This window comes from Nicotiana sylvestris, chromosome 7, assembly GCF_000393655.2.
Source record: "Nicotiana sylvestris chromosome 7, ASM39365v2, whole genome shotgun sequence".
Classification (NCBI taxonomy): Eukaryota; Viridiplantae; Streptophyta; class Magnoliopsida; order Solanales; family Solanaceae; genus Nicotiana; species Nicotiana sylvestris.
In genome coordinates this window covers 13,250,626-13,271,858 of record NC_091063.1, presented here as the reverse complement: position 1 = coordinate 13,271,858, position 21,233 = coordinate 13,250,626, and the positions used below count along the sequence as shown (strand labels likewise).

Genomic DNA, 21,233 nt, shown 5'->3' with positions numbered 1-21,233 from the left:
ATATTGATGAACTCTAATTTTACTTGCAAAAGATGCCAGAGCCTCTCACAAAGGATTTTCTATCGCTGGGTTGGTGGAGGAGCAACTCAAATCAATTTCTTGTTCTTTCGGCCATGGCTCGAGTCGTGCTAAATGTGCCGATCAACAGTCGCATCAGAGAGCGCATTTAGTCAAGCAAGGCAGCAGCTAGGAGATACCCGTCATTCATTGGGCAGCAACGCTTTGGAAATTCTAGTGTGCTTCAGAGATTGGATAAGATCAGAACGGCGAAATCAAGGGCTTGCCGAGGTAGATGAAGCGGAGGACCAAGAAATTGGAGATATAATGGTTTATGGTTTCGATTCAACCAATGCCGGAAACCAAGAACCTCATGTTGACATAGATGAACTTACAAAAATGATGCAAAGCATGTGATGTACTATTTCTTATTTTTTATAATTGTTGTAAACTTTTAATTTGCAAGTTCAAACATAAAAATATCAAATAAAAGCCTTCGGAACTTGATCCTTACATATTACCTATTAGTCTTATTAAACAATTTTTTGTAGCCACTTACTTTCAAATTTCAATTTTAAAATTTTAAAATTTTAAAATTCAAATTTCAAATTTAAAACCTTAAAGTTTAAACTTCAAATTTTAATTCTAAGCCTTAATCCTAAGCCTTAAAAGTTTGCAAACACTTAAGTATCAATAACATTGAATAAGAAAATATATATATATATAGCCCGGACCGGCCGAACCCGTTAAGCCTGAACCAGGACGGGCCCAAAAAAAACCAAAAATAACCAACCCGCTACTAGCACGTTATCCCAGCCTGCTAACCAACCTGGTCCGTTAACGGACAGGCTAGTTTTTTTGTGTTCAGCCCGTCCCAGCCCGCTCGCTAAACACCTTTACTTTTTATGTAAAGATAAATCTGAATGAAAACACTGTTCAAAATCCGGAAAATACTCCAGCATAATAAATTGGAATTCCAGTATATTATACTGAAATTCCAGCATATTATACTGGAGTTCCAGTATAATATACTAGACTTCCAGCATAATCTACTGGAGTTCCAGTATAATATATCGGTCCAGCATAATATGCTGGAAAATCATACACAAGTGCTCCAATCTCCAGTATATTATGCTGGAACTGTTCGTGTGTTGGAGTTCTAGCATAATATGCTGGAAGTTCATACATAGATGCACCGATCTCCAGTATGTTATGCTGGAACTTTCCGTGTTGCAGCAAAATAGTGGCTATTTTTTAATGACTTTGCAAACGTAGGCTATTTTTGAATGATCAGTCCAAAAATTGGCTTGCCCGTGCTATTTTTACAACAAATTAACTAAGTTCCTACAATTTGTCAATTCTCTTCAAATTATTATAGCCTCACTGGAACAGTGATAATAAGGTTGTATTGTGGGCCGTGCCCGGGCCTAAATGGGCTAAACGAACAGGGCCAAACGGACTCGGGCTCTGGCGGGTCGGTTTCCGGCGGTCCCGGGCCAAACGGTCCGGGCTTAGCGTTCTCGGAGGGTGGAACCGACCCACTACGGGCCTAAGCCCACATGGTCTCGGGTTAAATGGGTTGGGCCCACGGGCCTAAACGGGCCTAAGTGTTCCGGGCTATTTTTTTTGAATTTTTTTTATCTAAAGCAATTTCTTGTAAATTATATATATACATTCTCTCTCTCTCTCTCTCTCTCTCTCTCTCTATATATATATATATATATATATATATATATATATATATATATACTATATTAATATCTATATCTATACTATATAATTTAGATAATTTACAAGAAATTGTCGTATATAGTATATTGCCTTATATAAGATTGTATACATTAGCTATATATATTAAGATGAACTCAGTATCAAAGCTGCAAATTAAAGTTTACATTTAATACTTCAAATTAAAGTTCAATGCCTTCAACATAATATATATATATTAATCTAACAAACTAAAACATTAAGAATAATACGTCTAATAATTTTAAAATAACACAAATTGTCTCAAATCAACTTAAAATCTTAAATACGAATGTTTGGAGAACGCGCAAGACAACTCTTTATATGCCTCCTTAAACAGCATGTGCCCTCCTTTGGATGACAAGTGTAGACTCGACCACAGTTATTGCACTTTATTATGTAAACTTCTTCATTTTCTTCTACCACATTAAAGTGTTCCAAAACAAATGGGTGCAATCTAGAATCACCGGGCATGATTTAACTTGAATTAAGAATTTGAGTTTGAGAAATGAGAGATGAGTGAAAACTTGAATACTTCAATTTGAGTTTGAGAAATGAGAGAGATTGATGATTTTGTGAGTAAAAATGAAAGATTAAGGGAGTATTTATAGTTGAGAATAGGGAAAAAGTGTATGTATGTATATATATATATATATATATAGATATATATATATATATATATATATAATTTAGATAATTTACAAGAAATTGTCGTATATAATATATTGCCTTATATAAGATTGTATACATTAGCTATATATATATATATATATATATATATTAAGATGAACTCAGTATCAAAGCTGCAAATTAAAGTTCAATGCCTTCAACATAATACTTCAAATTAATTTAACAAACTAAAACATTAAGCATAATACGTCTAATAATTTTAAAATAACAAATTGTCTCAAATCAACTTAAAATCTTAAATACGAATGTCTGGAGAACGCGCAAGACAACTCTTTATATGCCTCCTTAAACAGCCTTTGCCCTCCTTTGGACGACGAGTGTAGACTCGACCACAGTTCTTGCACTTTATTATGTAAACTTCTTCATTTCTTCTACCACATTAAAGTGTTCCAAACAAAGGGGTGCAATCTAGAATCATCGGGCATGATTTAACTTGAATTAAGAATTTGAGTTTGAGAAATGAGAGATGAGTGAAGACTTGAATACTTCAATTTAAGTTTGAGAAATGAGAGAGATTGATGATTTTATGAGTAAAAATGAAAGAATAAGGGGGTATTTATAGTTGAGAATAGGGGAAAAGTGTAATTATAAAAAGTTTGGGGTTAAAACAAAGTTTGGAGGCCAAATGGCTATTTTTTAAAAAGTCAAACGACTAAAATGGCAGGCCAACAGCTAGTTTTAAAACTTCTAACCGTTGGCCTTTTTTAAAAAAAAATTGAAAAATAGCCGTTGGGCCCGTTTGGCCTGGTTGAACCGGCCCAGGCCCACCTGCCGGTCCCGGGCTCGCTGTCTATTTTGGGAGGATCGGTCCACAGTGGGCTTTTAGGACCGCTAGGGACCGGCCCGTTTGGCCTGTTTGCTAGCGGTCCCGGGTTGGGTCGGGCCCACAATACAGCCTTAAGTGATAATTTAATATTTTGAGACTTTAAGTAGGGTTGTTCATTCGGATCGGATATCCGAAATCCGAACCGATCCATTCAATTTTGAATTTCGAATTTCGGATTGGATCGGATTTCGGATTATGTTTATTAAAATTTCGGATTTCGGATTGGTATATTTTAATCCAATCCAATCCGAAATCCGAAATTATTAGGACATGTATAAATACTACACTTTAATTTACATCAACCTCCAAGTTATTACCTTTACAATTGCTAGATTTAGCTATATTGGCACCATAGTACTCTCATAATTGCATAAACATGAATTTTTCTTAATGTATTGCCTCTTTTACAAAGAAAATATACATATTAGTTTAACTTTGAGGCATAATAATACGATCTGATATCCGATCCGATCCAAACATTAAAATCCGATCTGATCCGATATAATTCGGATCGGATTCGGATTGCATTTTCTAGAATACGAAATTCGAATCCGAAATATGCAAAATCCGATCCGATCCGATCCGTGCACAGCCCTAACTTTAAGTACTTCTTCAGGTTATACTATCTCAACTGTGCCCTATTGATTTTGATTAAAAAAAAGAATCTAATTCTCATAATGTTTGAAGTGTAATACGAATTGACAATTAGTATTATTTGTGATCTTCAAATTTCTAGATTGTACCCGGTTCTTATCAAAGGATAGCACCTTGTTTTAATCTAAGCCTGTCATTGTTTGTATAATAGTGGTCTTGGGGCACCTCTTGTTTTTATTCTGTCATTATATCTAGTAAAAGGGCAGCCAAGTGCACCATAGTATTCCGTATTTATGTAGGGTTCGGGGAAAGACGTATTTCAAAGATTGCGTTCATGGCTTGAACCCATGATCTATCGGACACATGGAAATAATTTTACCATTTTAAACTTGGCTCCATTTGTAACTTATACACTACACTATGTTGTGTTTGTATTACCCCTATTATATTGAAAAAATAACATTGTATAGTCTCTCTCAAAATAATAGCCGAAAAATATATATTTTTGTATATATATACATTTTGTATGTTATATACAAAAATTATACAAATTTTACCCTTTTTTGTCTACAGAATATAAATAATTTCTAGCGCGGGCTAAAAGTAAAAAATTCCAAAAAAAAATAAAAAAAAATGGTGTCTGTTACCATAATACTCGGAACGCTAAAGAAAAAAAAATGTTCAAGTCACTATCCTAGTCCTATAAACATACAAAGGCTGCACTTCTACTGTATATCTTGTACTGTCAGCCTATTCGGTCAAGCTTCTAAAATCAACTTATTTTGAAAAGTGAAATTTTTAAAAAGTATTTTCGGTGATAAGCAATTTGTGTTTGGCTAATTAATTTGAAAAGCACTTTTGAACAGTAATTAGTATTTGGCCAAGCTTTTAAAAACTACTTCTAATTGTATTTTTCTCAAAGTGCTTCTGAGTAAAATGTTTTTGAAGAGAATCTATTTTTTTCTGCTTCTCAAAAACTGTTTCTGCTTTTCCTCAAAAAGCATTTTTTTTTTTCCTTCTAAAAGCTTGCCAAATATTTAAATTTTTGGAAAAAACGCTTTGCCGAACAAGCTATTTATATGGTGAAAGGAAGTGTGGTTGGAAACAGCCTTGGTCCAAACTAAGCCCCACAACTCTATGACATGGAGATTGCAGTGGAAACTAGAACAAACAATAATATTTTGAAAGTCCATTTGGCACCAATCAAAACCTCAAGAACCTTATCCCACATCATAAATCTAATCTTCCCAATATCCACTTCCCACACATCCAAAAATACACATGATCACAAAATCTAAAACATATTCACCACATCACCATTAAGAGGAAACCAAGCCAAAAAACAAAGAAAAGAAAGGCTAATTGTTATTGAGTGTAGTAGTAAGCTATGGCTTCAACACAATGTTTCTTGCACCAACATGCACTTTCTAGCTCTGCAGCTAGAACAACATCCTCAGTGTCATCACAGAGGTACGTCTCATCCCTTAAGCCTAACCAACTGGTTTGCCGTGCCCAAAAACAGTCCTCAGCTCAAGAAGATGATGGCAACAGCGTCGCCGTCTCTCGACGATTGGCTCTCACTGTCCTCATTGGTGCTGCTGCCGTTGGTTCCAAAGTTTCCCCTGCAGATGCTGCTTATGGAGAAGCTGGTATGTCAAGTTCAATTTTGACATATTGTCTCAAAGAATTTTTGTATACTATCTGATCACTTAAAAGAAGGAGAGCCTTGACGTAATTGATGAAGTTGTTGTCATACGACCAGGAGGTCACGCGTTCCAGCCGTCGAAATAGCCCCTTACAAAAATGCAGGGTAAATCTGTATATAATAGACCCTTGTGGTCCGGCCTTTTCCGAACCCCGTGCATAGTGAGAGCTTAGTGCATCAGGCCGTTATCTGATCACTTAAAAGATAACTACGCATACCTGCCTGTAATGTGTGAAATTAACCACTTGGAAAGTAGAACATATTAACAACCTGTAATAACGAGTAAATAAGCTAGACAGTATAAAAATTCATTATTTACTGGGTTAGTGTATATAAATTAAATCTTGTTGTACGCATACATTATGATCTGAATATTGATCAGACGCACCTACATAAAACAACTTCCACGGAATAACATAAAGGGCAGCCGGACCACAAGGGTATATTGTACGTACGTAGCCTTACCCTGCGTTACTACATGGCAGCAACTTACCAGTTACGCCAAGGCTCCCCTTCTTCCACGGAATAACATGATGATGCTTAAAACGATCATTGGATGGAATTTAACGATGGTTTTTGTGATATATATATATATATATACAGCAAATGTTTTTGGTAAGCCAAAGCAAAACACTGATTTCTTGGCATACAACGGAGATGGATTCAAGTTGCAAGTCCCAGCTAAATGGAACCCCAGCAAAGAAGTTGAGTTCCCTGGTCAAGTTCTCAGATATGAAGACAACTTTGATTCCACCAGCAATCTCATTGTCACTGTCACTCCAACTGACAAGAAATCCATCACTGGCTATGGCTCCCCTGAAGAGTTCCTCTCTCAAGTAATTACATTTCTCTCTCTCTCTCTCTCTCTCTCTAAAAGCATGCATTTTATAGACTGAAAATTGCACAAAAAAGTGATGAGTTTTGACCTTTTGTCTGAGCAGGTGGACTTTTTGCTAGGAAAGCAAGCTTACTTTGGTAAAACTGATTCAGAGGTAAGTAGTCATAACTACAGTGAATGATTGTAAAAAGGATTTGTTGTTCTGGTTATTTGTAGAGTGGGAATACTTTTACATGGAACAAGTGAAGTAAGTCCTAGAAATAAATGCCCTATAGTTTTTTTAATATCGATAGTGTCTGATCCAACTTGCGCGCACCTAGACTATTCCACTTTTAGAGGAGGAGCCAGGATTTGAAATTAATGGGTTCAGGATTTTAATATTTTTAAGTCATTCGGTTCTAAATTAACATTTTATACATATTCAACGGATTTTTTAAGACAAATACAGAGTCTGGATCAAAGCTATTGGGTTCAACCGAGCTCGTAGCCAAAGCGCTAGGTCCGCCCCTAATTCCATTAGGTATCAGCTATTTCCCCACTAGCAGAGATACCGGATAACTATGCCGGCCAAAATGCCCTGCAATTATCAACATTCAGGAGCAGATGTAGAGTATGGCCGCCGGTTCATCTGAACCTAGTACTTATGTTGCAGAGCATAAATTTGTGTAAAAATTCATTAAAATTACAATAAATGAAGAGGGAATTTGTTACTGCAGGGTGGATTTGAATCTGGTGCAGTGGCAACTGCAAACCTATTGGAGGCATCAAACACAACTGTGGGAGGAAAAGAGTACTATATCTTGTCAGTATTGACAAGAACTGCAGATGGAGATGAAGGTGGTAAGCACCAGTTGATCTCAGCTACAGTAAATGATGGCAAACTTTACATCTGCAAAGCACAAGCTGGTGACAAGAGATGGTTTAAGGGTGCTAGGAAGTTTGTGGAGAATGCAGCCACTTCTTTCAGTGTTGCTTAAGAATGGAAATAAAGTAAAACCATTAGTATTAAGTTTGTATGTACTTAGTCCCCCCCCCCCTCTTAAAATAACATATGGTGCTGAGATGAGTTGCTTAATTGGACTTCCTTTTTTTCTCTTTTCAAGCCACCCCAAAAAAGGTTGTAGAGATGTTTGAAGTATTGTTGGAGGAAGCTAATGTTAATAATATAATATTTTCTTTGCATATATTTGACACCCTTTTAGAGATGTTTAAAGCCCTGTGTTTTTACTGTGTTAAAGGTCTTAATCTATATTGTTTGGAAGGGAAAGTGTAGTTCAAGAAGAGAAGTCTTTTAACAACCAACTCACAAGGCTTTAGTAGATATAAATCTTGAGGAAAAATTATGCAATCCTCTCAAAAAAAAAAAAAACGAGGGCAGCCCGGTGCACTAAGCTCTCGCGCATAGCGCGGGGTCCAGGGAAAGGCCGGACCGCAAGGGTCTATTGTACGCAACCTTACCTTACATTTCCACATGAGGCTGTTTAAACGGCTCGAACCCGTGACCTCCTGGTCACATGACAGCAACTTTACTAGTTACGTCAAAGCTCCCCTTCAAAAAGAAAACGGGAAACTTAATGTTCACAAATTGAGTGCAAGAGAAAACAGAGGAGTTTGATCACTCCAGCTTCTGTTTTCTCTTCTTTTTCAGGTTATTTTGAGGACCAAAACTCACTTCTCATATGCAAATTTTGAGTTACTGAACCATAGGCAAGTTAAACTCCCTGTTAAACTCCCCTTCTTTTCACTACTTTTTTGGGAGATAACAGCAAATGACAATGCATCCAACCTGTTCAAACCATTGACTACTCCCCCAGCTTAAATTCAGTAAGACACACCAAGCAATCACTGAGAACTGAGATATGGAGAAAGTACATGAATTATTGATGGACTGAATGCAAATTTCACATTCTTGTTTGTCATAAATGTTTGCTTTGACATGAACGTAAAGAATATACAGAGAGCAGTGAATAGGGATAAGAGATCAATCTTGTAAACATTACACACTATCCTTTTGCATCTCAGACTTCAACTTCGCCCATTGCAGCAGCTCGCGCCATTAGTAACAGTGCCATGCTGCTTCATATTTACTCGATTCAAGCCCCATATACGGATACTACGATCATCACTTGCCGATGCCAGCATATGAGGATTTGCTGGGTTCCAGCTAACACAATTCACTGTCCCAGAATGTCCAGCCAATGTCCCAACAAGTTCACCCGAGCCTCTATGCCATATATAAACCTGAAAGTAATGTATAGACCAAGATCAAAGTCTCTCTCAAGGATACAAGACTAACACTAAGTTTATGGTATAGACTAAGATCAAAGTCTCTCTATAGAGAATACAAGGTCAGAATCCAACTCTCTATAGATAATAAAGATAACGTGCGCAAGGATATATAAATGGTCCAAAAATCTCTGAAAAACTGGAAATTTTGCAATAACGAGACACTCAATGACATGGAAAGAAGAGAGCATTTGAAGACCATGATTATTGAGAGCAGTGGTTATTATAAAGGCAGGATGTGGGTCCAAACAGGAAAATACACTTTACTCATGATAGAAGAAACTCAAAAAGAAAATTAAGCAGATTGGCAAAGGCAATTTTTTTATGAGAAGGTAACATGATTGGCAAAGGCAATTTTGAAATACTCAAACAACAGGAATACAACAGAATTAACTCTTTAGGGCATCATTTACAAGAATCCTAGAAAATGCAAGACAAATATTGATGTTGCTTGCATATATGAAGCATAAACATGAAATGATTATATTCTAGAAAAGCATAACTTGTTCACAGTACTTTTTTATGCTGGAAAACATGGTGTATGAATGAATAAACGAAAGAAGCTTTTTATGGTCAAAAGACAGACCATCTGCAATATGCAAACCTGATTTGAGGAATAGAATTGTCAATTTATTCATGTGCTAATATGCATACAACGCAAACCTCCAACAACAAAAAAAAGTTCTGCAACATAAAAAGGCAGTGTGCTTCTAGATCAATAAGAGAAGAGGTACCTGTGAGTCCTCGCTTCCACTGGCAACGAAAGCTTGATCTAGTCCTCCAAAGCAAGACCTCACAACGAAACGAGAACGTTTATGCCCCTTATATTTGCTTATGAGTTTTACAGTTCCCTGTACATCCCAAAGATGAATTTCTTGGTTGCAAAGACTAACCAATACATACTTATTGTCCATGGACAATACAAACGAAGTTATTGCTTGATCCTCTTGAATTACTTTCTCTGTTCTTGATTCCCATTCAAATAATACTATCGTATTTTCTTTACAAACAGAGACAACATGCTTCCCATCACTTGTTATTCCCAAGTCCGACATTCTAATAGTCCTGTTGCCTTTCCAACATTCCAGCTCTTTCCCTTCCAAATCCCACATGCTAATGCTTTTGTCAGTTACACCACAGAATATCCTCTTGCCATCAGGAGCCCATCCGCATGAGATCAAACCAAGTCCATTTTTCTCATAAATGCGTATACATTCACCGGACTCGACATCCCACTGTCTGACAACTTCTTCTACACCACAAGTGAGAAGCTGATGGTCGTCAGGACTCCATGATATATAGGAGACAGGTTTTTGATGACCAGAAAATAGGTGCTTTAAGAAGACACAGCCATCCAATTTGACCTATAAAGAGCAGAAAATTAAGGGATGAACTTAAATGCTATCAACTGTTTGATTAGTTCAAATCTTCATGATCAACAGCTCTCTTTTCTTTCATACCCACCACTCCCTCCCACATAAAGACCATTTTTTTTCTATTTAACCTTTAAACACCAACTTTTTCTATTTTACTTTTACCAAAATGAAATGCACCAAATATTAGCATCTTAAAAGTTTGGAGGAGAAAGAACCTTGCATATCACATCTCTCAAAAATATAATCAAGCATCAAAATGAAGAGGACATGAACCCAATATGTTCAATATTAATCCTGTTGATAAGCAAACAGAAGCAGTACAAGTACAACAATAACGACCCAGTGAAATCCCACTAGTGGAGTCTGGAAAATAGTAAAAGCAGTACAAGTACCAGCCATTATTTAAGGAGTAAATACAATATAAAAGTCTGATTTCCAACTTACAAAGCTAGCTGAATAAATCACATCATCACCTCTAGAACACCCTTAACATTTCTTTTCTAGGCAGTTTGTTCAAAATTCCTCCTTATAGTGAAGTAATATTGGCCTTCAGCTTTCATTTTTTCAAAAGTACATGGAACTCTTCCATGTGTTTAGTTCTCTTGAAACTTAAAAAGGAAGGATCAATCATGATATGAAACAACTATTCCCTCTGTCTCATTTTATGTCAAGGTGCTTGATTGGCCACAAAGTTTAAAGATGTTATATTGACTTATACAATACATTAGCGATGATGGAAGAGTATATTAAAGTAGTATTGAAAAGACAACAAACATCACATCAAAGTTAAACTGTGAATACTTTAGTGAATTCAAATTCTTAAAAGTTGTTTAAAATAGAAGTGGAACATGCCAAATGGGAAGAGTATCATATAAATTGGAAGGAAAGGAGTAATTATAATGGAACTAAATCCAAAATATACTTTAAATTGATGTTGCATTCAACTAATATTCATAGACATGCACATCACCATTTAACATAGACATGCATCAATGTTTTAACATGCCATCCATAACTATTTGGCAACACATTCACCTTTAGCCTTTCCAAGATAATAACTTTGTTCTTAACAATGGAATAATAATGAATAACTAAAAAAATATATTATTGCAGGCAGAAAAATATATTTTAGCTTTCCTTGTTCAGTTCTGGATTGAGACATCTAATATAATAATTTTCTAACTTGAACCATGAAATAGCTTGCAATATTCTAATCAGTGATAATGGACAATCTATGAGGCTAAATATTTTACACAGAGCCCAAGCCCCATGAAACTAACTCCTCAGTCTATATATAAAATCAGCTTGCAACTGATTTTTGCTTTTTTCTTTTTAATTTATTCTGGACAAGTAAAAGAGACATTAAATAAATAAATTTCAGACAACTAACACCTCAGCCTACATAGGCTTCACTGCAATTCATGTGGACCCAAAAATACAACCCATGAGTCATGACATTCTTTTTTTAAGAGACTAAAAAAAAAAAAAAAAGTGTCACATAAAATGGAACAGAGGGAGTAATACATTAATTCACAAACTTTTACTTTATATAAAACCCCAAGGGGCAAGATAGGTCACTATTTTAATCAAAATGAATAACTTTTGGTTGTATTACTATATGAGGTTGGGGAAACCATGTAAATTGTTTGTTTGAGGACCCATACGTGGCACGCCATGAGACTCTGAAGCATACAAGAATGGCATCATTCTCCTGATATTAATTCTTTAAGGCAGAAGTAAAAGACCATACGAAAGGAACTGCAACATAAGATGCACAAAGTGGAGAAAAGAAATTCAACAAAAAGCAAAGTGAAAATTGATCTAAGTTGAAAAAACAACAATTGTTATGACAACAATATCAAGAGGATTTAAACATACCTCCCATATAATGACCGAACAATCAGCAGATGACGAGGCTAAGTAATTTCCATTATGGGAAAACTGCAAGAACCAGACTTCATCACTGTGTTCTTGTAATATCTGGTGCAGTAGAAGCAACGAAGAAATAATTAGAGCTTAAGTTGACTAACAAATTTGATCTTCAAAAATCAAACTCCAGTACCAACGATTGTTCTAAAATGACTTAGAACACAAAAACAGCTAGTTGACACATGTAAAGTTGGTAAAAATATCAAGTGGAAAGCCAGTGAAGCTCAAAATTATCAAGCACATTTACATTTCCTAGGCACTTTTACAACAAACCCCCCCCCCCCCAAAAAAAAAAAAAAAAACAAAGGCACACTTTCTGCGTTCACGCACAGTGGATCCAACCACATCTTCTGGTTAAACACCCCAACTAGGTCAACTAGCAAATGGTATAAACGACATGAACAACACTAGCTACTCCTTCATCCCAAACAAAGCCAAAAACTAGAGAATAAAAGGCACTTACTTGTTTACACGTTGAACATACAGCAACAAAGGAAAGGGAGCTAAATTTCATGATTTAAAAGTTTGGCAACTATCCATCATTTGATTCATATCATTGTGAGTTTGTGACAAAAGCCTCTTAAATGGTGGAAACAAGCTCATTAAAGACCAGGAAAGCACAAAGCTCCCAGAAACCAATAGTGCTTACCATTAACTCCAGCACCGAAGAAAGAAAGCCGCATTCACGACTAAGATTGCTATGACACGAGTATACGACTGAACTATTCATATTAATTTCACAAATGAATATGCTTTTAGTTAGAGTTTCATGGTAGATAACTACTGAAAAGGAACTGATATTTTGGAGATCCGCAGCACTGAAAACTGGAGTCAAATCACTGTTCTTCCTTTGTTATTTGGTGAAAGAAGGATTACATTAGCTTCTAGATAGTTTGTAAATGTACTTTAGTGTATAGAACTATAGATACACTGAAGCGGTTTAAATGGTTTCGTTTTGTGTGTGGATATTAACTTGTTACATATTAATGGAAGTTCTTTTTTTAAGGGAGCGTAATGGTAAGAGTTGCTGCTGTGCGAGCAGAAGTTCAGTGGTTCAAGCCGTGAAAACAATATCTTGCAAAAATCAAGATAAGGTTGTCATGTGGTCTGGCCCTCTCTCAGACTCCGCACATAGGAGGAGCTTAATGCACGGGGCTGCCTTTTATCTGAAAAGATAAAAGACTTATATTATTTTAAAAATTGATGTAACAATTTTATTGCTCCCCACCATGTCTTACAGAAAATTTAACAACCAAAGAAACATCCCGTCCATGCTTATTAAAACAAGCCTTTTGAAAGAGCATATGCAAAAAAGGCAAAACCTTCAACCACAAAAAAGTTAAATAAAGCAAGCATGAATTCAGCGAATGCTTTTCAACAGAACACCATCATATGTAATTCAAACAGTGATATAAAATAGCAGTAGCAAGGCTTTTAACCACAATGACATGCAAAGGAATAAACTTGAATAACACTTGCCATCATATTCATTAACCACCATTCATTGACTCAGATAAAGATAGGACAAACTAGTGCGTGATTGCGAGATAAATTGAACGTCTTACAATCAGCGGAATGCAAGAGCTTGTAGCACAAAAAACACCCAAATATTGATGAGATCTAACCTGCACTGTTTGAGATGGAATATGATCTCTTCCGCACTTATGATCAGTGAGCAGTGACATTTCACCTACCACAGAATTGTGAAATCTACAAGCATCTAGTTGCAAGTCAAGAGCCTGTTGAACAAGATGTACCAATCTCTTTTCTGGAATCATAACTGTTGGGGGAAGCAATCTTTGCAATTCCTCTAAAAGCTTTGTACGTGACTTTACTCTCACTATACCTTGACCTGATACCCCAGAAAGAACCTGCTGAGAAGGTGATATAATGAAGGAGGAAAGCTGATGGACCCTATTATTTTCTATGGAAAGAGGTGAAATCTCGGTCCTCAGTGTCTGCAAGGCATCCAAGACTTTTTCTTTGTCCAGCAGTTCAAAAAACTTCTGCTCCAAAATCACAAAAGATGCCAACTTTACAATTTTTTCATCCACCAGACCAATTTTTTTCAATGTGGTTAAACTTTCATCCCATTTACCATCACGAATTTGCTGCATAAACAAATTAATGCCAGAAGAGTGCAAGGGTATCCCTGACTCTTCCTCAAGATGGGCCCCAGCCTTATTATAACCAAGAGAATATAATGCCTCAGTTATGATCCGAACAAATTCAACTTTCTTGACAACCCCTTTTGTACCAACAACCTCATCATCCCCTTGAAGATCCAGGGGCCGAGCCATCGAGTCACCCAAAGAACGACTTGCACGATCTCTAACAAATGTCCCGTCCGAAATATCTACCAATTGTCCGGAGGATAACTTCACACGTTTTAATGGCGGTTCCTCATCCTCCCCACCTCCCATGAAACAAACACCTCAGCCCATATATAATAACAGGGGGAAGAAAAAACTGAAAAGTTGAAATTGTATGCCTAAATCCTTCAATTAACGAAAGAGACTCCTATGTAACACCAGAAAAGGAAATAACATAAAATTAATTAAATAGAAACAAAAAAAAGGAGCAACTTTGAATGATCAAAGATTAGAAAAAGAAAACGATAGTAATGAGACAGCACGCAAAAGTGCAAAACACAGAGGTGAAAGAAAAAAACTGCAATTAAAAAGTATAGGCTAATGTTTTTTACAAGTATGTAATCATTTTATTGATGAAGATTGAGCAGCATTAAGCAAAAGCATCGGTTGATATCTATATCAAACAAACGTGCCCAATAAGTTATATGAAAGAAAATTGTTTGGAGAGATTCTCGATGAACAGTGCTGCCAGTTTCAAACAGTCAAGAGCTCTTAACCATCCCCTGCTAACACCTTAAACAGACAACTTAGAATTAAAGAGAATTACAAGATAAAATGCCATCACAAGTGCAACTAGTAATATTGGACGTGATGCCAGATACCAGTAATTGCTTCTGCCTTTCCTTTTTTTTGTTTCTTTCCTGCTTTACTTGAAAACTCAATAAACAGATGGCTCCTCCGCTACTAGAGATTTGGATCCATATACAAGGCACAGTGCATAAAATAGGGAGGGCCAGACTGAAATTAGAACGTAACAAACATACAGCCTAAAAGAGACAACCAGAAAGAAGGACTACTAATTACCCAACCACTGAACAACCTGCCAGAGTATTGCTCCCGGGAAGTCCACATTAACATAAACAAAGCATTTGCTATCATTTTATTTGCATAACCTACTCAATCTTCTGAATACCAACCTCTAGATCAAACAGATACCAAAATATGAAAACTGATGCAACACCAGAAGGAGATTACAGAAACTAGTACAGATGTTTTTACCAGTGTGCATGGTAACACACAAGTCCTCCATTAATCAACACTCAAGCTAGGTAGTTACTGTAAAATGAATAAATAAATTTGCCTCTCGATGTTTGCCCTTGGATGTTCAAATTCAATAGACAAGAAAACACATCCTACATATGTTACAACTACTGACTTGATAACTCTATCCAGAATAGCTTAGCCACTAACGGGAAAAGTGTAGTCCTCCTAATCATATGCAAGGATGACTTAAGGCCATAAATTGAGCCACAATAAACTGGAGTTATCAACGCAATCTCTCACTCATTCGGTGTAAATATTTTCAAGAGCTGGCTACACAAGGTAATCATTCTCTCAAAACGACAAACAAGGTCTACCCTATTTCTTAACAAGATTCTTTAACCTGTTATATCAGATCTTGCCAACAAAGTTAATTCCTCTCCTAAGCAATATATGAGCGCACCCACCTAACCCCTCAAACCTGTTTCGATCAAGAGTGATAGCAACGGACACACATATATGCACAAGGTAGTAATGAATCTTAAGCCTTTTAAACCTAGTATCTATGATCAACAATGAACTAATTATGGACAATTGAACTCCAATATGCAATTGCATTTACAGTACATCTAAACCAGTCAACTCCATCAACAGCACAAACTACGCATCTTGATGAAAAGATTCAATGGGAATTAAAAGGCATCCAATAACAAACAAAGAGTTAGTGCATTACAACACCACAAAAACAACAATGGCACTACTTTATAGAATCTGTCACTAAGGTAAAGCAGGTAAAATAGTGAATGTCTTAATCGATAAAAGTAAACTTCTTGCAAAAGCTAATTCAACTCAAAATACATCTGAAGTCTAACTTAACTTATGCAAACCATAATCTTTTTTTAGTAAAAATAAGCATACTAAAAATAATCACCCAAAAACCAACTCGCAGAAATCAGATTATAGACAAACAAAATCAAGAACGAAAGCGAAAAAGCATTTCCGTACAAGAAAAGCAAAGTAGAAGCTAAGAAAGAAAGATTACCAGAAAATAAAGAAGTGCGATTGGGGGAGAATCTGCAATTATCCAGAAAGGAATTTGAAGATTCAGATCAAAATGGATACAGAAACTGATTGAGAAAAAACCAGGAAATTGTATCCTTAAGTAGTCGGCAAGCTAAGAAAGAGCAGTAGATTTAGGTGGGTAAAAAAACAGTTGATTGGAAAACAAAAGAGGAGCTGAAGAAGGGTAAATGATTTGATTGTTGGGTTGGAAGTTAGAATGTGGTAAGAAGAGAGAGAGAATTGGGTATTTGCTAATGGAGTTTTTATGAAAAGAGAAATGGAGAAAAGTGTAGCTTGCCATTTTATTTTACTTTTTACTTATATTATTAAGGGTCCCTTTGTAAGGTATTATACTAATCTTTTTTTTTCGGAGAAGGGTCAAATATGTCCTTATACTATTGAAAAAGCTCTAATATTACCCTTCGTTATACTATCAGTCCAAATATACCCCTAACGTCATACTATCGGTCCAAATATATCTCTGACATCATAAAAGTGGTACAAACCTACCCTTCCTCTGTTAACTGTCTCCTCTATGAACACATTTTATTGCTACCTCACCATTTTACCTTGTTTGCAGCTACCAAATTCAATTATTTTAAAGTTCTATCATTATTTTGAAGACTTCACTGCCTCTACTTCCTCTTGCTTTTTAAAATACATGTTTCTCCGGCTGATCCTGGAATTGTACGTACCTTTCGCTTGTTCTTACAATTTTGTGTTTTATTTTGCATTTCCTTGTGTTGCCGCTGAATTTGTAAGATCTATTTAGGAAAAATTTAGTAGCACATTTATTTTAACATAAAACGTAAAGAGAGAAAAAATGGTAGCCTTCCAGAAATGTGGTTGAAGAGAAAGAAACAAAAAATATTAACTCTCGTGTCTAGGTTGTTTTTCTTTCTCACTATGGTCAATTTTGAAACCTTAAACTAGTTTGCATGTATCTTTGCTTAGTTTTTTATATAAAACAAAATGTATTTTCGTTCGTATAAGCATGAATTTTGAATAGCAAAATCAGAATTTTCTTGGTTCACGTTGTTTCATATTATCTTTAGCAGTTAGCATTTCTTTTGATATAGTTTGTTTGTATATCTATGATCTGTGATTTTCTTCAAATGAAAAGGAAAGAAAGGTTGTGGGGAAGGGATGAAAATGGAAGTATAATGGTGAGGTAGCAATGAAATGTTGTCATAGGGAGGAAGTTAACGGAGGAAGGGGGTTTGTACCACTTTTATAATGTTAGGGATATATTTGGACTGATAGTATGGCGTTAGGGATATATTTGGACTGATAGTATAACAGAGGGCAATATTAGACCTTTTTCAATAGTATAGGGACATATTTGACCCTTTCCGTTTTTGTTCTTTTTTGCGCGGTTTAAGGAACTACCTCTCCCAATGCCTCTTTGTTATAAGTAATAATAAGCTACATAGCCCCCTTCGTTCCAATTTATGTGAACCTATTTGACTAGCCACAGAGTTTAAAAAAAATGAAGGTTTTTAAAATTTGTGGTCCTAAACAAGTCAAAAGGGGGCCCAGATTATTTGTATTATTATAAAAGCTTCTCATTAATGGTAGAATTGTAAGTTTAAGCTAAATTGTTACCAAATTTAAAAAGGGGTCATTCTTTTTGGAATAGATCAAAAAGGAAATAGGTTCACATAAACTAGAACAGAAGGAGTATTATTTATTTTAAGGCAAAATACCCTAAAATCCCCTAAACTTGATACGGAGTATTAGTTACGGCCTTAAACTATTCGTGGTCTTAATTACCCCCCTCAACTTGGCATTTTAAGAGCCATTACCCCCTGGACACTGATGTGGCAAAGAGTGTGGGTGCAGTCGCCTGCCACGTGAATTTTTCCTATATATGTGGCATTTTTTTGAAAAATAAAATATATTTTTACCTTTTTAAGTATGTTACTTCTTTAGATAATTTTTTTAATACAATGTATAATAAAACTTGGATAGAACTACATTATTTAGGCTAAATTTTTTTATTTGGCTAAAATAATAAAGTTTTAGTTATTTTTTTTTTTAATTTGACGTGAAAATAAAGATTTATACAATTGAAAAAAATTGTCAAGGCATCTAAAAAGTTATAAAAAACATAGTTTGAAAGTAATTATTTTGGCTATAATTTTTTATATAGCTATAAATTATGGTGCTCTAAAAATATTTTTTTTTACATATTTTACCTGAAAAAATAAAAATACACAGTTGAAATAAATAATCATTACATCAAAAGAAGAAATAAAAAGAGTGTACAATTTCTTCAACTGTGTATAGTTTCTTCAACTATAAAAAGAGTGTAGTCACACTCTTTTAATTTCTTCTTTTGATGCAATCACTATTTATTTCAACTGTGTATTTTTACTTTTTCAAGTAAAATCTGTAAAAAAAAAAAATTAGAGCACCATAATTTAGAGATATATAAAAATTATAGCCAAAATAACTAATTTCAAACTATGTATTTTTATAAATTTTTAAATGCCTTGACAATTTTTTTCAATTGTATAAATCTTTATTTTCAGGTCAAATTAAATAAAAAAGATTAATTAAAACTTTATTTTTTTTAGCTAAATAAAAAAATTTAGCCTAAATAATGTAGTTCTATCAAAGTTTTATTATACATTGTATTCGAAAAAAAATATCTAAAGAAGTAACATACTTAAAAGGGTAAAAATATATTTTATTTTTCAAAGAAATGCCAAATATACAAGGAAAAATCCACGTGGCAGATGAGTGCACCCACACTCTTTGCCACATCAGTGTCCAGGGGGTAATGACTCTTAAAATGCCAAGTTGAGGAGGGTAATTAAGACCACGAATAATTTAAGATTGTAACTAATAATCTGTGTTATGTTTAGGGGAATTTTAAGATATTTTGCCTTATTTTAAATTATCAATAGAGTTATTTGCAATTAACTTTTAAATGATTTGATTGTTTACGTGCATAAAAATTAAACTCTAGCTAATTTTCCTTAATTGATGAATTCAAATTTAAAGAAGAGTTATATGCTATCATCTATTCTAACAAAAAGAACATGTCTTCGCAGATCTTATTACAACGAAAAAAATAATATACCTAGTGTAATCCCATAAGTAAGTCAGGAAGAGTTTTACTTATATCTTATAAAGGTAGAGAGGTTGTTTGCGATAGAAACTCGACTCCAAGAAAAAAGGGCCAGCCCGGTTCATAAGCTCCCACTATGTGTGGGTCCGGGGAAGGGTTGGACCACAACGGTCTATTATGTGCAGCTTTACCCAGCATTTCTGTAAGAGGCTATTTCAACGGCTCAAACCCGTGACCTCTTGGTCACATGACAACAACTTTATCAGTTACAACTTTGGATTGTTGTTACATATCTTTCATAATGTATCATATTGTATTGTATTGTTTGATGAACACAACGTTTGGATAGATTATATCGTTTGTCGTTGTTTCATGATGTCATTCACCAACAATATGAAAAATAAACTTGAAACATTACTAAGAAAAAATAGGACACGGAGTAGAATTATCATATAAAAGAATAGTATTATTTGTATTGGTGCTTGATTGATGTTATCGATCAGTCTTTTACCTTTGACTTTTTGCGTCTTGGATTTCTGTTTCAACATCTGATTTTTCTATATCCAACAGCCTAAATACATATGCGTTACCCAATTCGTTCCCACATGAATCTTGCTAATCCATATGCCAACAACATGCTTAATATGAAACAGCTAGCAGTCCTACCTAAAAAAATAATCATATTTTAGGCTTTTTTGTCCAAATTTGGGTGCTGAAATGTGTGATTTTATGCTAAAGTGCTTTGATATTTCCTAAGAACTTTTAACACGAAGAATACATTTACTTGAACATAGAATTACGGTTAGGGATAAACATGATAAAATAACATCTTACTGGCGTTATCAACATCTACTACTCTCTTTAGTGAAGTGTCGCACAGAAGAAATTAAATTAATATAATAAAAAAAAAACGAGATTGTGAAGATTATAAGTATTAAATATATGATGTCAAATCATTAGAATCACAATCAAAAGTACCCACACTGGGAATAACACAAATACAAATAGAGTTATCGTACTTTCAGGAAGATACCACACAAATCATTACAAAGTTTGATACGTTACCTTCTTTTTTCATTAACGTTTTCGAGTACAACAACAACAACCTACCTGTAAATAGAAAGAAGGAAATTAAATTTTACAGGCATATCAGAATATATAAGATTAGGAATTCGGGACAATGTGAGTGCGGCTTCTGTAAAGGATAAGATGCAAGAAGCGGGCTTAGATGGTTTGGGCATGTAAAGATGAGGAGTGAAATTCAAAAAGTTATATTTACAAGTGGTAATTGAAAAATAGTCATAGTTTCAAAAGTATTCGAAATTTAGCCACTTTTCATGTAAAAATAAATCTGAACGAAAACACTATTCAAAATCCGAAAAATATTCCAGCATAATGTATTGGAGTTCTAGTATAATACACTGGAGTTCCAGTATAATATTCTGGAAGCTCATACATAGGTACTCCAGTCTCCAGTATATTATGCTGGAACTTTCCGTGTGTTGGAGTTCCAGCATAATATGCTGAAAGTTCATACACAGGTGCATCAATCTCCAGTATATTATGATGGAACTTTCCGTATTGTAGCAAACTAGTGGCTATTTTTAATGATTTTACAAACGCTAGCTATTTTTTAATGACCAGTCCGTAAACTGGCTAGCCCGTGCTATTTTTACAAAGAGGAGAGGCAGCAATGCTCCAATAATGAGGTACGAGAGGTTGGCGTTGACGGGTCTAAGGACAGTAGTATTAGTG

The 21,233-nt window shown here is 35.0% G+C and overlaps 2 protein-coding genes across 3 annotated transcripts; one reads left to right on the top strand and one right to left on the bottom strand.

Annotated features, from left to right (window-relative positions):
* The first annotated feature begins 5,136 nt into the window (after positions 1–5,136).
* LOC104217148 (oxygen-evolving enhancer protein 2-1, chloroplastic) lies at positions 5,137–7,580 on the top strand. Its single transcript, XM_009767308.2, has 4 exons — positions 5,137–5,502; positions 6,162–6,394; positions 6,500–6,550; positions 7,113–7,580. The coding sequence occupies exons 1-4, from the start codon at positions 5,241–5,243 to the stop codon at positions 7,371–7,373; spliced, it is 807 nt and encodes a 268-aa protein (XP_009765610.1). The 5' UTR covers positions 5,137–5,240; the 3' UTR covers positions 7,374–7,580.
* A 676-nt stretch (positions 7,581–8,256) lies between these two features.
* LOC104217147 (WD repeat-containing protein 26 homolog) lies at positions 8,257–16,627 on the bottom strand. Of its 2 annotated transcripts, none has more exons than XM_009767305.2 (5): positions 16,383–16,627; positions 13,613–14,507; positions 11,937–12,038; positions 9,417–10,046; positions 8,257–8,637 (listed from the first exon to the last, which is right to left on the bottom strand). In XM_009767305.2, exons 2-5 carry the CDS (start codon positions 14,408–14,410, stop codon positions 8,422–8,424), a joined length of 1,746 nt encoding a protein of 581 aa, XP_009765607.1. In that variant the 5' UTR covers positions 14,411–14,507; positions 16,383–16,627; the 3' UTR covers positions 8,257–8,421. The 2 variants fall into 2 exon arrangements, with proteins under 2 accessions (XP_009765607.1, XP_009765608.1); XM_009767306.2 differs by having other exon boundaries at positions 13,613–14,403; positions 16,383–16,494.
* Between the last annotated feature and the right edge of the window lie 4,606 nt (positions 16,628–21,233).

Coding starts and splice junctions, on each gene's coding strand:
- LOC104217147 (XM_009767305.2), bottom strand. CDS start 14,410: ATGGGAGGTGGGGAGGATGAGGAACCGCCATTAAAACGTGTGAAGTTA. Junction 12,039..13,612: donor TTCCATCTCAAACAGTGCAG/GTTAGATCTCAT, acceptor CTACTGCACCAG/ATATTACAAGAACACAGTGA. Junction 10,047..11,936: donor GTTCGGTCATTATATGGGAG/GTATGTTTAAAT, acceptor TGCTCTTTATAG/GTCAAATTGGATGGCTGTGT.
- LOC104217148 (XM_009767308.2), top strand. CDS start 5,241: ATGGCTTCAACACAATGTTTCTTGCACCAACATGCACTTTCTAGCTCT. Junction 5,503..6,161: donor TGCTGCTTATGGAGAAGCTG/GTATGTCAAGTT, acceptor ATATATATACAG/CAAATGTTTTTGGTAAGCCA. Junction 6,395..6,499: donor CTGAAGAGTTCCTCTCTCAA/GTAATTACATTT, acceptor TTGTCTGAGCAG/GTGGACTTTTTGCTAGGAAA.